Source organism: Engystomops pustulosus, chromosome 4, assembly GCF_040894005.1.
Source record: "Engystomops pustulosus chromosome 4, aEngPut4.maternal, whole genome shotgun sequence".
In the NCBI taxonomy this organism is placed as follows: Eukaryota; Metazoa; Chordata; class Amphibia; order Anura; family Leptodactylidae; genus Engystomops; species Engystomops pustulosus.
The window spans coordinates 2,193,341-2,208,510 of NC_092414.1; the positions used below are offsets into that span (position 1 = coordinate 2,193,341).

At 53.0% G+C, this 15,170-nt stretch overlaps 2 protein-coding genes across 2 annotated transcripts in view; one reads left to right on the top strand and one right to left on the bottom strand.

Moving 5' to 3' along the window:
• Positions 1–9,492, top strand: part of SLC15A5 (solute carrier family 15 member 5) — a 57,306-nt gene extending 47,814 nt beyond the window's left edge. The window contains exons 4-9 of the mRNA XM_072150533.1: positions 654–874; positions 1,267–1,453; positions 1,586–1,774; positions 3,464–3,595; positions 6,772–6,880; positions 8,999–9,492. Of these exons, the coding sequence (XP_072006634.1) occupies positions 654–874; positions 1,267–1,453; positions 1,586–1,774; positions 3,464–3,595; positions 6,772–6,880; positions 8,999–9,134 (974 nt within the window). The 3' untranslated portion in view covers positions 9,135–9,492. The remainder of the gene's footprint in view (positions 1–653; positions 875–1,266; positions 1,454–1,585; positions 1,775–3,463; positions 3,596–6,771; positions 6,881–8,998) is intronic.
• A 4,975-nt stretch (positions 9,493–14,467) lies between these two features.
• DERA (deoxyribose-phosphate aldolase) overlaps positions 14,468–15,170 on the bottom strand; it is a 32,556-nt gene continuing 31,853 nt past the window's right edge. Inside the window, exon 10 of the mRNA XM_072144787.1 lies at positions 14,468–14,842. The gene's annotated coding sequence lies outside the window, so the exon portion shown is untranslated. The remainder of the gene's footprint in view (positions 14,843–15,170) is intronic.

Genomic DNA, 15,170 nt, shown 5'->3' on the forward strand with positions numbered 1-15,170 from the left:
CGGGGTCTCGCTCTGGTGATGTGTTATAGTCAGGGTCTCGCTCTGGTGATGTGTTATAGTCAGGGTCTCGCTCTGGTGATGTGTTATAGTCGGGGTCTCGCTCTGGTGATGTGTTATAGTCAGGGGCTCGCTCGCTCTGGTGATGTGTTATAGTCGGGGTCTCGTTTTGGTGATGTGTTATAGTCAGGGTCTCGCTCGCTCTGGTGATGTGTTATAGTCAGGGTCTCAATCGCTCTGGTGATGTGTTATAGTCAGGGGCTCGCTCGCTCTGGTGATGTGTTATAGTCAGGGTCTCGCTCGGTCTGGTGATGTGTTATAGTCAGGGTCTCGCTCGCTCTGGTGATGTGTTATAGTCAGGGTCTCGCTCGCTCTGGTGATGTGTTATAGTCAGGGTCTCGCTCGCTCTGGTGATGTGTTATAGTCGAGGTCTCGCTCGCTCTGGTGATGTGTTATAGTCGAGGTCTCGCTCGCTCTGGTGATGTGTTATAGTCAGGGTCTCACTCGCTCTGGTGATGTGTTATAGTCAGGGTCTCGCTCGCTCTGGTGATGTGTTATAGTCAGGGTCTCACTCGCTCTGGTGATGTGTTATAGTCAGGGTCTCGCTCGCTCTGGTGATGTGTTCTAGTGATTGGTCACATATTTTTTTCTTGCAGCCGCTTCCCTTAGGATGACGCTCGGGGTGTTTATAAACGCAGGACGAATGTCTTTCCACCCTTATCGCCATGTTGGAGGACACGTCTCCAGCTGGTTGGATCGCGCCAAAGAATATCATGGTGGATGTTTCAGTGAGCTCCAGGTTGAGAATGTGAAGCTGCTGCTCCGGCTACTTCCACTTTTTGGCCTGCAGGTTCTTTACAGGATTTGTACTGCCCAGGTGGGTGACACGTAGGGTGGTCCCATAGCGGTCCGTAGCCTATATACCTCATATGCCCTCAGAAGCTCTCCTTACACACTGCCCCTTGGACAAAACCCCCACACGGTGCCCATTGGACAATACCCCCACACGGTGCCCATTGGACAATACCCCCACACGATGCCCATTGGACAAGACCCCCACACGGTGCCCATTGGACAAGACCCCCACACGGTGCCCATTGGACAATACCCTCACACGGTGCCCATTGGGCAATACCCTCACATGTTGCCCCTTGGACAAGACCCCTACACACTTTCCATAGGGCAGATCCCCTAAACGCTGGTTCTGTACCTTGGACCCCCAGGTGCCTGTGGCCCCTGTAATGTCTCAGGTTTTGTCACTTTGTGCAGGTTTCTTCTGGATACTTCATTCAGTCCATGAACTCTAACCTGAGCCTAAACGGGTTCCTGCTGCCGGTCGCTGCCATGAAGGTCATCAGTATCATCCCCGTCCTTCTCCTGGCTCCTTGTCTGGAGAGCGTCCACTCTTTCCTCATGTCCAGTAGAAGGTACAGACAGCTGCCCTATATGGCCATAGGTGAGTCTCATCATAAGCCCCTTACGGCTCCTATGGTCTGCCCCCCCCCCATGGTGTGAGGATGATCCCTCCTGTGTCACAAAAAAGGGCAGAACATTTGTTTCCATCCATGGACCTTCTTCTTCTCCGCAGTTTGTGGTCAGGTTGTGGCCGCTGCGTCTCTGCTCATCGCTGGAATCTATGAAATCCATCGCAAGGGCTTCCCTGTGGTGGAGCAGACGCTCTCGGGGAAGGTCCTGCTGGTGTCCTCCATGTCCTGCCTCCACCTGACTCCACAGTATATTTTCCTGGGAATGGCTGAAGCCATGGTGGCCCCGGCCTGTAAGTATCATCCATATGGGGGGCCGGCCTGTAAGTATCATCCATATGGGGGGCCGGCCTGTAAGTATCATCAATATGGTGGCCCCGGCCTGTAAGTATCATCCATATGGGGGGCCGGCCTGTAAGTATAATCCATATGGGGGGCCGGCCTTTAAGTATCATCCATATGGGGGGCCGGCCTGTAAGTATCATCCATATGGGGGGCCGGCCTGTAAGTATCATCCATATGGTGGCCCCGGCCTGTAAGTATCATCCATATGGGGGGCCGGCCTGTAAGTATCATCCATATGGTGGCCCCGGCCTGTAAGTATCATCCATATGGGGGGCCGGCCTGTAAGTATCATCCATATGGGGGGCCGGCCTGTAAGTATCATCCATATGGGGGGCCGGCCTGTAAGTATCATCCATATGGGGGGCCGGCCTGTAAGTATCATCCATATGGTGGCCCCGGCCTGTAAGTATCATCAATATGGGGGGCCGGCCTGTAAGTATAATCCATATGGTGGCCCCGGCCTGTAAGTATCATCCATGTGGGGGTCTGGCCTGTAAGTATCATCCATATGGGGGGCCGGCCTGTAAGTATCATCCATATGGTGGCCCCGGCCTGTAAGTATCATCCATGTGGGGGGCCGGCCTGTAAGTATCATCCATATGGTGGCCCCGGCCTGTAAGTAGCATCCATATGGGGGGCCGGCCTGTAAGTATCATCCATATGGGGGGCCGGCCTGTAAGTATCATCCATGTGGGGGTCTGGCCTGTAAGTATCATCCATATGGGGGGCCGGCCTGTAAGTATCATCCATATGGTGGCCCCGGCCTGTAAGTATCATCCATGTGGGGGGCCGGCCTGTAAGTATCATCCATATGGTGGCCCCGGCCTGTAAGTATCATCCATGTGGGGGGCCGGCCTGTAAGTATCATCCATATGGGGGGCCGGCCTGTAAGTATCATCCATATGGGGGGCCGGCCTGTAAGTATCATCCATATGGTGGCCCCGGCCTGTAAGTATCATCCATGTGGGGGGCCGGCCTGTAAGTATCATCCATATGGTGGCCCCGGCCTGTAAGTATCATCCATGTGGGGGGCCGGCCTGTAAGTATCATCCATATGGTGGCCCCGGCCTGAAAGTATCATCCATATGGGGGGCCGGCCTGTAAGTATCATCCATATGGGGGGCCGGCCTGTAAGTATCATCCATATGGGGGGCCGGCCTGTAAGTATCATCCATGTGGGGGGCCGGCCTGTAAGTATCATCCATATGGTGGCCCCGGCCTGAAAGTATCATCCATATGGGGGGCCGGCCTGTAAGTATCATCCATATGGGGGGCCGGCCTGTAAGTATCATCCATATGGGGGGCCGGCCTGTAAGTATCATCCATATGGGGGGCCGGCCTGTTAGTATCATCCATATGGTGGCCCCGGCCTGAAAGTATCATCCATATGGGGGGCCGGCCTGTAAGTATCATCCATATGGGGGGCCGGCCTGTAAGTATCATCCATATGGAGAGTAAGTATATCCACACAGGAGAGACCACCAATGTGCAGGGAAATGAGAGGCTTCTTCAGGGGTCTCCTGGAGGTGGTCCTGCTGCAGTTATAAGGTCCACTAAAGGACAACCCAGCAGCCAGAAGTTACAGGGACTCCTCATGGGTGGGACAATTGAGCTGATAATGTGATTGGTCCCCACAGGTTCTTTCATCACTTTCTGCCTGGCCCCGACGCGGATCCGGGGGGTCTGTATGACAACGATGACCACGTTCCAAGCACTCGGCTGCTTTCTAGGGGCTTTACTGATTGAGGTGACATTTATCGCATCAAAAGGTTTGTGTACAAATCAACATCACTGCTACCTGTCCCCTCCTCCTGTATAATATCACTGCTACCTGTCTCCTCCTCCTGTATAATATCACTGCTACCTGTCCTCTCCTCCTGTATAATATCACTGCTACCTGTCCTCTCCTCCTGTATAATATCACTGCTGTCTGTCCTCTCCTCCTGTATAATATCACTGCTACCTGTCCTCTCCTCCTGTATAATATCACTGCTGTCTGTCCTCTCCTCCTGTATAATATCACTGCTACCTGTCCTCTCCTCCTGTATAATATCACTGCTGTCTGTCCCCTCCTCCTGTATAACATTGCCGCCGTCTGTCCCCTCCTCCTGTATAATATCACCGCCGTCTGTCCCCTCCTCCTGTATAATATCGCCGCCGTCTGTCCCCTCCTCCTGTATAACATTGCCGCCGTCTGTCCCCTCCTCCTGTATAATATCACCGCCGTCTGTCCCCTCCTCCTGTATAATATCACCGCCGTCTGTCCCCTCCTCCTGTATAATATCGCCGCCGTCTGTCCCCTCCTCCTGTATAATATCGCCGCCGTCTGTCCCCTCCTCCTGTATAACATCGCCGCCGTCTGTCCCCTCCTCCTGTATAACATCGCCGCCGTCTGTCCCCTCCTCCTGTATAACATCACTGCCGTCTGTCCCCTCCTCCTGTATAATATCACCGCCGTCTGTCCCCTCCTCCTGTATAATATCACCGCCGTCTGTCCCCTCCTCCTGTATAATATCACTGCTGTCTGTCCCCTCCTCCTGTATAATATCACTGCTGTCTGTCCCCTCCTGTATAATATCACTGCCGTCTGTCCCCTCCTCCTGTATAATATCACCGCCGTCTGTCCCCTCCTCCTGTATAATATCACTGCTGTCTGTCCCCTCCTCCTGTATAATATCACTGCTGTCTGTCCCCTCCTCCTGTATAATATCACTGCTGTCTGCCCCCTCCTCCTGTATAATATCACTGCTACCTGTCCTCTCCTCCTGTATAATATCACTGCTGTCTGTCCCCTCCTCCTGTATAATATCACTGCTGTCTGTCCCCTCCTCCTGTATAATATCACTGCTGTCTGTCCCCTCCTCCTGTATAATATCACTGCCGTCTGTCCCCTCCTCCTGTATAATATCACTGCCGTCTGTCCCCTCCTCCTGTATAATATCACCGCCGTCTGCCCCCTCCTCCTGTATAATATCACCGCCGTCTGTCCCCTCCTCCTGTATAATATCACCGCCGTCTGTCCCCTCCTCCTGTATAACATCGCCGCCGTCTGTCCCCTCCTCCTGTATAACATCGCCGCCGTCTGTCCCCTCCTCCTGTATAATATCACTGCTGTCTGTCCCCTCCTCCTGTATAACATCGCCGCCGTCTGTCCCCTCCTCCTGTATAATATCACCGCCGTCTGTCCCCTCCTCCTGTATAATATCACTGCCGTCTGTCCCCTCCTCCTGTATAATATCACTGCCGTCTGTCCCCTCCTCCTGTATAATATCGCTGCTGTCTGTCCCCTCCTCCTGTATAATATCACCGCCGTCTGTCCCCTCCTCCTGTATAATATCACTGCTGTCTGTCCTCTCCTCCTGTATAATATCACCGCCGTCTGTCCCCTCCTCCTGTATAATATCACCGCCGTCTGTCCCCTCCTCCTGTATAATATCACCGCCGTCTGTCCCCTCCTCCTGTATAATATCACCGCCGTCTGTCCCCTCCTCCTGTATAACATCGCCGCCGTCTGTCCCCTCCTCCTGTATAACATCGCCGCCGTCTGTCCCCTCCTCCTGTATAACATCGCCGCCGTCTGTCCCCTCCTCCTGTATAATATCACTGCTGTCTGTCCCCCCCTCCTGTATAATATCACTGCTGTCTGTCCCCCGCTCCTGTATAATATCACTGCTGTCTGTCCCCTCCTCCTGTATAATATCACCACTGTCTGTCCCCTGCTCCTGTATAATATCACTGCTGTCTGTCCCCTCCTCCTGTATAATATCACTGCTGTCTGTCCCCTCCTCCTGTATAATATCACCGCTGTCTGTCCCCTCCTCCTGTATAATATCACTGCTACCTGTCTCCTCCTCCTGTATAATATCACTGCCGTCTGTCCCCTCCTCCTGTATAATATCACTGCCGTCTGTCCCCTCCTCCTGTATAATATCACCGCTGTCTGTCCTCTCCTCCTGTATAATATCACTGCTGTCTGTCCCCCCCTCCTGTATAATATCACTGCTGTCTGTCCCCCGCTCCTGTATAATATCACTGCTGTCTGTCCCCTCCTCCTGTATAATATCACCACTGTCTGTCCCCTGCTCCTGTATAATATCACTGCTGTCTGTCCCCTCCTCCTGTATAATATCACTGCTGTCTGTCCCCTCCTCCTGTATAATATCACCGCTGTCTGTCCCCTCCTCCTGTATAATATCACTGCTACCTGTCTCCTCCTCCTGTATAATATCACTGCCGTCTGTCCCCTCCTCCTGTATAATATCACTGCCGTCTGTCCCCTCCTCCTGTATAATATCACCGCTGTCTGTCCTCTCCTCCTGTATAATATCACTGCTGTCTGTCCCCCCCTCCTGTATAATATCACTGCTGTCTGTCCCCCGCTCCTGTATAATATCACTGCTGTCTGTCCCCTCCTCCTGTATAATATCACCACTGTCTGTCCCCTGCTCCTGTATAATATCACTGCTGTCTGTCCCCTCCTCCTGTATAATATCACTGCTGTCTGTCCCCTCCTCCTGTATAATATCACCGCTGTCTGTCCCCTCCTCCTGTATAATATCACTGCTACCTGTCTCCTCCTCCTGTATAATATCACTGCCGTCTGTCCCCTCCTCCTGTATAATATCACTGCCGTCTGTCCCCTCCTCCTGTATAATATCACCGCTGTCTGTCCTCTCCTCCTGTATAATATCACTGCTGTCTGTCCCCTGCTCCTGTATAATATCACTGCTGTCTGTCCCCTCCTCCTGTATAATATCACTGCTGTCTGTCCCCTCCTCCTGTGTAATATCGCCGCCGTCTGTCCCCTCCTCCTGTATAATATCACTGCTGTCTGTCCCCTCCTCCTGTATAATATCACTGCTGTCTGTCCCCTCCTCCTGTATAATATCACTGCTATCTGTCCCCTCCTCCTGTATAATATCACTGCTGTCTGTCCTCTTTGCAGGTGACTGGTTTCCAGACGTCTTGGCCGGGGGGCACCTGGAGCTCCTCTTCTTCGTCTTGGCTTTGGGGATGTTGGTGAATTCTGTGATGTTCTGGTGGACGTCTCACAGGTAACATCTGGAGTTTTCCAGACTTTGCTCCTTCTTATCATCTCAGTTTACAATGCGGCATCTAATAAAGTTCTTATCAAGTGATAAATCTCTGACCTTCACATCAACAACTAAAGTTCACATCTATCCATGAGCCCGGGGAGGGGGAGACCGCATCTATCCATGAGCCCGGGGAGGGGGAGACCACATCTATCCATGAGCCCCGGGGAGGGAGAGACCACATCTATCCATGGGCCCCGGGGAGGGAGAGACCACATCTATCCATGAGCCCCGGGGAGGGGGAGACCACATCTATCCATGAGCCCCGGGGAGGGGGAGACCACATCTATCCATGGGCCCCGGGGAGGGAGAGACCACATCTATCCATGAGCCCCGGGGAGGGGGAGACCACATCTATCCATGAGCCCCGGGGAGGGGGAGACCACATCTATCCATGAGCCCGGGGAGGGGGAGATCACATCTATCCATGAGCCCGGGGAGGGGGAGACCACATCTATCCATGGGCCCCGGGGAGGGAGAGACCACATCTATCCATGGGCCCCGGGGAGGGAGAGACCACATCTATCCATGGGCCCCGGGGAGGGGGAGACCACATCTATCCATGAGCCCCGGGGAGGGGGAGATCACATCTATCCATGGGCCCCGGGGAGGGAGAGACCGTATCTATCCATAGGCCCCGGGGAGGGGGAGACCACATCTATCCATGAGCCCCGGGGAGGGGGAGACCACATCTATCCATGGGCCCCGGGGAGGGAGAGACCGTATCTATCCATAGGCCCCGGGGAGGGGGAGACCACATCTATCCATGAGCCCCGGGGAGGGAGAGACCACATCTATCCATGAGCCCCGGGGAGGGGGAGATCACATCTATCCATGAGCCCCGGGGAGGGGGAGACCACATCTATCCATGAGCCCGGGGAGGGGGAGACCACATCTATCTATGGGCCCCGGGGAGGGGAGATCCCATCTATCCATGGGCCCCGGGGAGGGGGAGATCACATCTATCCATGAGCCCGGGGAGGGGGAGACCACATCTATCCATGAGCCCCGGGGAGGGGGAGACCACATCTATCCATGGGCCCCGGGGAGGGGGGAGACCACATCTATCCATGAGCCCCGGGGAGGGGGGAGACCACATCTATCCATGGGCCCCGGGGAGGGGGGAGATCACATCTATCCATGAGCCCGGGGAGACCACATCTATCCATGGGCCCCGGGGAGGGGGAGACCACATCTATCCATGAGCCCCGGGGAGGGGGGAGACCATATCTATCCATGAGCCCCGGGGAGGGGGGAGACCACATCTATCCATGGGCCCCGGGGAGGGGGGAGATCACATCTATCCATGGGCCCCGGGGAGGGGGGAGATCACATCTATCCATGAGCCCGGGGAGACCACATCTATCCATGGGCCCCGGGGAGGGGGAGACCACATCTATCCATGAGCCCCGGGGAGGGGGGAGACCACATCTATCCATGGGCCCCGGGGAGGGGGAGACCACATCTATCCATGAGCCCCGGGGAGGGGGAGACCACATCTATCCATGGGCCCCGGGGAGGGGGAGACCACATCTATCCATGAGCCCCGGGGAGGGGGGAGACCACATCTATCCATGGGCCCCGGGGAGGGGGAGACCACATCTATCCATGAGCCCCAGGGAGGGGGGAGACCACATCTATCCATGAGCCCCAGGGAGGGGGGGGAGACCACATCTATCCATGGGCCCCGGGGAGGGGGAGACCACATCTATCCATAGGCCCCGGGGAGGGGGAGACCACATCTATCCATGGGCCCCGGGGAGGGGGAGACCACATCTATCCATGGGCCCCAGGGAGGGGGAGACCACATCTATCCATAGGCCCCGGGGAGGGGGAGACCACATCTATCCATGGGCCCTGGGGAGGGGGAGACCACATCTATCCATGAGCCCCGGGGAGGGGAGATCCCATCTATCCATGAGCCCCGGGGAGGGGGAGGTCTATCCATGGGCCAGATGACCACCACCATCATATCATATATAAGCTACGGGGATTTCATCTCTCTGAGGACCACATCTAATCTCATGATGCATTTGATTTTGGACAGCTTGGGAATTTCATGGATCTGTTCTTTCACAGATTTTGGGATCTTGAAGATCAGTGTGACCAAGGATTAAAATCAAGTTTTCGGGAGGAGAAGCTGTTGCTCCATGAGAGGTCACTCAGGTTCTACACTTGGCCGACCACATTTGGCCCCATAGAGACAACATTATAACCTCCTTCACCTTTCCAGTAATACAGAGTGTGAGGTGGAGCTCCAGGTGGGACCTCATGGACACATCACTGGGGACTGTGGAGTCCTTCACATCAAGAAGATTGTAGTTAAAGCAAAACGCTCCGTGGTGACAGGTCGGGGGCATCTTCTGGTGGACATGCACATTGACCCCACCTTCCCTGCTGGACAGGGTACAGACTAGTCATAGCCATATCATGGTCACATGATGATGTAGAATGACCCGCAGGTGGGGTCTTTACTAAATTTTTCACCCCTTAATGTCTTTTGGTCGGCTGGAGAGGGCCGGCAATCTCTCCTGTGCCACCTTTTATTGTTATCTCTTTCCCAGGCTGACATCTACTGCCCTGAGAGGGTATTTTTATTTCTATGTATGTATGTGATATACTAAAGGGTTAATCTTTTATTATGGATTTGTGAATCTTTTGAAGTCACATGGTGAGGCTGCTCCTGATTGGCTGATACCCTGGAAAGTTCCAGAAGCAGTGGTGATAAACGTTAAAGAAGACCTGTTCCTAGATTTTGACCACCCTGGCTAACAATGGCTGCTGATTAGGGGTAACAGATCCCCCCACATCACCTCAAATTAGCTGCCAGTGAGGCCCTGTATCCTAATTACAGTCATTTTTTTAAATATGCAAATTAGCTTTCCTGGCTCATAACTCTTCTCTCTGCGTTGCCATAAACCACGACCCCGTATTTCAACTGACCGTTCTGTACTGTATGTATATGACCATAAAATAACAGCAGCCTCCAGCGGAGCAGAAGTCCACGGAGGGTGGGGAAGAGCAGAAGCTCAGGGAGTATGGACAGCAGCAGAAGTCCATGGAGGATGGGGAGGAGTAGAAGTTCAGGGATTATGGACAGCAGGAGAAGTCCATGGAGGGTGGGGAAGAGCAGAAGTCCATGGAGGGTGGGGAAGAGCAGAAGATCAGGGATTATGGACAGCAGGAGAAGTCCATGGAGGGTGGGGAGGAGCAGAAGATCAGGGATTATGGACAGCAGGAGAAGTCCATGGAGGGTGGGGAGGAGCAGAAGATCAGGGATTATGGACAGCAGGAGAAGTCCATGGAGGGTGGGGAGGAGCAGAAGTCCATGGAGGGTGGGGAAGAGCAGAAGTCCATGGAGGGTGGGGAAGAGCAGAAGATCAGGGATTATGGACAGCAGGAGAAGTCCATGGAGGGTGGGGAAGAGCAGAAGTCCATGGAGGGTGGGGAAGAGCAGAAGATCAGGGATTATGGACAGCAGGAGAAGTCCATGGAGGGTGGGGAGGAGCAGAAGATCAGGGATTATGGACAGCAGGAGAAGTCCATGGAGGGTGGGGAGGAGCAGAAGATCAGGGATTATGGACAGCAGGAGAAGTCCATGGAGGGTGGGGAGGAGCAGAAGTCCATGGAGGGTGGGGAAGAGCAGAAGTCCATGGAGGGTGGGGAAGAGCAGAAGATCAGGGATTATGGACAGCAGGAGAAGTCCATGGAGGGTGGGGAGGAGCAGAAGTCCATGGAGGGTGGGGAAGAGCAGAAGATCAGGGATTATGGACAGCAGGAGAAGTCCATGGAGGGTGGGGAAGAGCAGAAGATCAGGGATTATGGACAGCAGGAGAAGTCCATGGAGGGTGGGGAGGAGTAGAAGATCAGGGATTATGGACAGCAGGAGAAGTCCATGGAGGGTGGGGAAGAGCAGAAGTCCATGGAGGGTGGGGAAGAGCAGAAGATCAGGGATTATGGACAGCAGGAGAAGTCCGTGGAGGGTGGGGAGGAGCAGAAGATCAGGGATTATGGACAGCAGGAGAAGTCCATGGAGGATGGGGAGGAGTAGAAGTCCGTGGAGGGTGGGGAAGAGCAGAAGATCAGGGATTATGGACAGCAGGAGAAGTTTGTGGAGGGTGGGGAAGAGCAGAAGTCCGTGGAGGGTGGGGAAGAGCAGAAGATCAGGGATTATGGACAGCAGGAGAAGTCCATGGAGGATGGGGAGGAGTAGAAGTCCATGGAGGATGGAGAGAAGTAAAAATCCATAGAGGCTGCTGTGATTTCATGTAATCATTTCCACACATGGGGTACATTTTGCAAATGTAAAGGGTACATGAACTTTGATGCCCAGGTCACATGACATGAACTGCTGAATAGTAAGGAGGCATAAGGCATGGGGAGGAGTAGATGGGAGGGGTTGGCCAAACAAGACATGCCCCCTCCAATTCCAGGTAATATAAGGTCAAATTGATTTATGGGGATGTGATGGAAACAATTTTTAGCTAAAAGGAGGTGGTTAGTTACTGGGGCTCTATGGGCCTCAGTCCTAGCTCCAGAGTTGGATCGGTCTCTGTCAATGTAGCAGAGCCCAAAACATTAGCAGGGATTACACAGTGGACCTTCATAGGGTCTGAAGTCCTCGATCCAGTTCCAGCTGAATGCCCCAGAGATGGGTTATTATGAAATCTGCTGGAGGACTGCTCCCCCTACTGGGCTCCATAAATCAGAGATCCAGCTGTCTAGGGGGCATAACCCAGCTTTCCCAAGCTTTTTCCCATAGAAATCCCAGCAGCACCAGGTAGTGCTAGAGGTAGGTATAGGGTGTGTGTGTTCTGCTCCTAAACAGTTAATGGACCACATTTTCGTACTATGATGCAGTGTGAATTAGGGTCTCTATGGTGCAGCTTGCGCCCAGAGCGCGGCCTTTATGAATGTGGCGCTTCCTGTGGGCGGCCAAAGCCCTTAGAGTGGCGCTGGTTTTATCTGGTCCTGGTCTGCAATTATGTTCCATAGAAATGTGGTGTCTGGTGTGAATACGCCCCACAACGCCCCTTTCTGTGCACACTATCGCGTTGCGCTGTGCATGGTGCCGATACTGGCGCTAATTCTTCAGACATAGATGCGCATTCAGTTTCCACGTGTACAATCTGCACCTCATCGCTACATTCATGAGGCCAATGGGTCGTCTTTATCTTTAGAGTCAATGAACATTCTAACGATTACAATCTGAAAACATCGGGAGAACATCCAATCCTCAGAGTTACAGGATAGACGAGGTCCCGGACATCTGAGGGGTAAGGACAGGGTAGAACATTGGGGAACATAAAGTGAGAGGATTGGGGTTGGAAGTCGGAGGGCAGAGAAGGTAAGAAGAAAGATGAAAACAAAGAGGAGAAAGTGTCACAGTCATTTGAGGGCTAAGACCCAGATGAGCCCCAGGCTGCACACTCTGCCCTCGTCAATGGCCTTCAGGTCCTCCATTCTGAAGATGTGATCCGGCTCTGGGAGGGGGAGCCGAGGACCTCCAGAGTTGGTCAAGGCTTTACACAGCTGGTTAATATTGTGCCCTATGGGAGCAATGAGAGGGCATCTCCACAAGCTTTGTATCATTGTACCCGTGTCGCCCTCACACCACGGACACTGATCCGGAATCTGGGGATTCATTGGTCTCAGCTTGACCGGGGTGCGATTCCAACATGAAAGAATCTTAAAATTAAGTTCCTGGAGTCGGCAGGATTAGGCCAAGACATGAGAGGGCCATTGTCTGATGGGAGTTCTTTACCTAGGGCCGTCTCTGGCATAATACGGTTTTGTGTCCCGTCTCCTTTGCCAATAACAAGCCTTATAGTAGTGATATGGGTGCATAGGGCGTTGGTAAGGCAAAATTCTTCAAATGTAGCTAGAGTTTTTATTTATCTTTAATGTAGCTAGAGTTCTTATTTATCTTTAATGTAACTTTTGTTTTGTCACCTGGTGTTGCTGCAGGCTGTTTATTGGCTAGATCCCTGGAACTTTCCAGAGGGCGAGACCTAGCATCTACAAATATAATATACAATATTTCCTGCACTTGTGAAGCGTCCACATCCTGCTACTGCTGCTGACCGGTGGGCAAAATCTGCTAGGATTGTGGGGTCAATGACTACGAGACCCTCCCTCACCTCAGGTTTATGATAACCACCTGATAAGGAAAGTTCAGAGAGTAAAGGAGAACTCTGCAGGTGTAATGTTGGGTAATCACTAAATTCAGCGTCTTTAAGCGCGAATCTGGTTTATACTGTAGTGATCTAATAATGATCCGTCACTGCCACTTAGTGGCAGGAATGATGTAAACACTCCCATTGGGCAATAAGGAGTTAATGTACTAACTATTTATGTTTGAAATTAATGTAACTTCTGAGGACATGCAAGGCTGTGATTGGTTGGAAGGCTCAGAATATTCCGGCACTGTCTAGACACAGTAAGTCTCCAAGTTCTGGCTCTATCTAGGGCTCTGGGTCTCTCTTGGTTGCAGCAGAGCCAATCTGGCTCCTTTCTCAGGCTTCTGACCACTAGATCAAGGCCGAGATTCTACCAAATATCTGCTTCACCGCATCAACAACCAGAATCCACAGGGAATCCAGCCACCCCCACCCTGCAGTCAGACGCCGATGGGATGTCACACTTGGTGCTGATGTTTTGGTATAGATTATTTTGAAGCCTTCACGCAGCAGTCTGTCCCTCATGTGTTCAGCATCAGCCTCGTCTTTTTGCTATCCTTTTATCTGCATATGGGACACAACCAGGCGTGAACATGAGCGATGCCCCCGACGAGGAGAGGCGTGAACATGAGCGATGCCCCCGACGAGGAGAGGCGTGAACATGAGCGATGCCCCCGATGAGGAGAGGCGTGAACATGAGCGATGCGCCCGACGAGGAGAGGCGTGAACATGAGCGATGCGCCCGACGAGGAGAGGCGTGAACATGAGCGATGCGCCCGACGAGGAGAGGCGTGAACATGAGCGATGCGCCCGACGAGGAGAGGCGTGAACATGAGCGATGCGCCCGACGAGGAGTCTGGGTAGGAGATGGATCATAGAGCACTGCCTCCGACCATCGCTGACTAGTGTCCTGGCATGAGAAGGGTTGGGAGGAGAGGGACAGAGATGGAGATCTCTTCTGCCTCTGGAGTGTGGGATGATGGCCATGGTTCGGGGGACATAACTGGAAGAAAAGATGGCTTGTGTGACCCAGGCACGGACAGTCCACACCTTCTTGGAGGACCACTCTTCAATTCTCTCATCCTCTTCTCCAGATTTCCTGGTCTACCTGTGCCACATACAGCCTCCAGCTGATTTAGGTCTTTCTGGACATCTTTGCTCCGGGTCTGGGTGGACACATCCACTACTCGTGGCTTACTCCAAGTCTTCATCTTTGATCTCTGCAGATGGCTGGGACCCAAAGCATCATGATTATCAATGCGTTGCGATGCTCTGAAAGGTTTACCAGGATTTCTGGATAAAATTGTATAAGCAGCAAATCGATAATTCCACCACAATTCTGAATCTGCTGGAGACAAGTTCCTTCCAAAGTGGTGGACAAAGTTTTGAGCCCGGGAGCTGGAGGCAATGAGTGGATGTCCCTGAAGGGTGACCTTTAATGGTCTGGAGTAGGCGCAGATGACAGGAACATTCTGTGTTGGGACAGCTTTCAGCCGCCACCCGCTGGTCTGGGCCCAGGTCACGTTCCTGCCACCATGTTGGGTCACTGGTGCTTTCTGCAGGCCATGAGTTTCCCGATTCTTATCGTGAAGTTTTGAGACAGAAATTCCGGTGATGTGCAGGTCTGTGATCTCCTCCGGAGTAGACCTTGCGTCCTTGGAAAGCTTGTGGCACATCGTCTGATGGTCTTGTAGGTTGCGATACTTTGACGTTAGGAGAGGAACATTTCTGCGGTGATCCATATCTACATGGAAAACAAAGAAAATGAGGAGACTTTCTATGGTTTTTAGATAACCCGGGCCTAGGAGATGATTCCTGCTGCAGAAAGACCCACCTCGAGGTCTCAACCACCTTGTGTTTAGTAACCCGGAACACTGCTCAGAACCCAACTGCCCCCGACCACACAAACACCAGAACACAAACCTGAGGGTCGTAGGATCATAGGGCCCACGGCCACACAAGGGCTCATGCAGCGATCTCCGACATACATAGCAGGTAATGAGACATTTATAAGAGGGGAGATTGTGTTTGTATCCCTCTGGTCACCAGGGACAGACCTGGACATCTCCCTA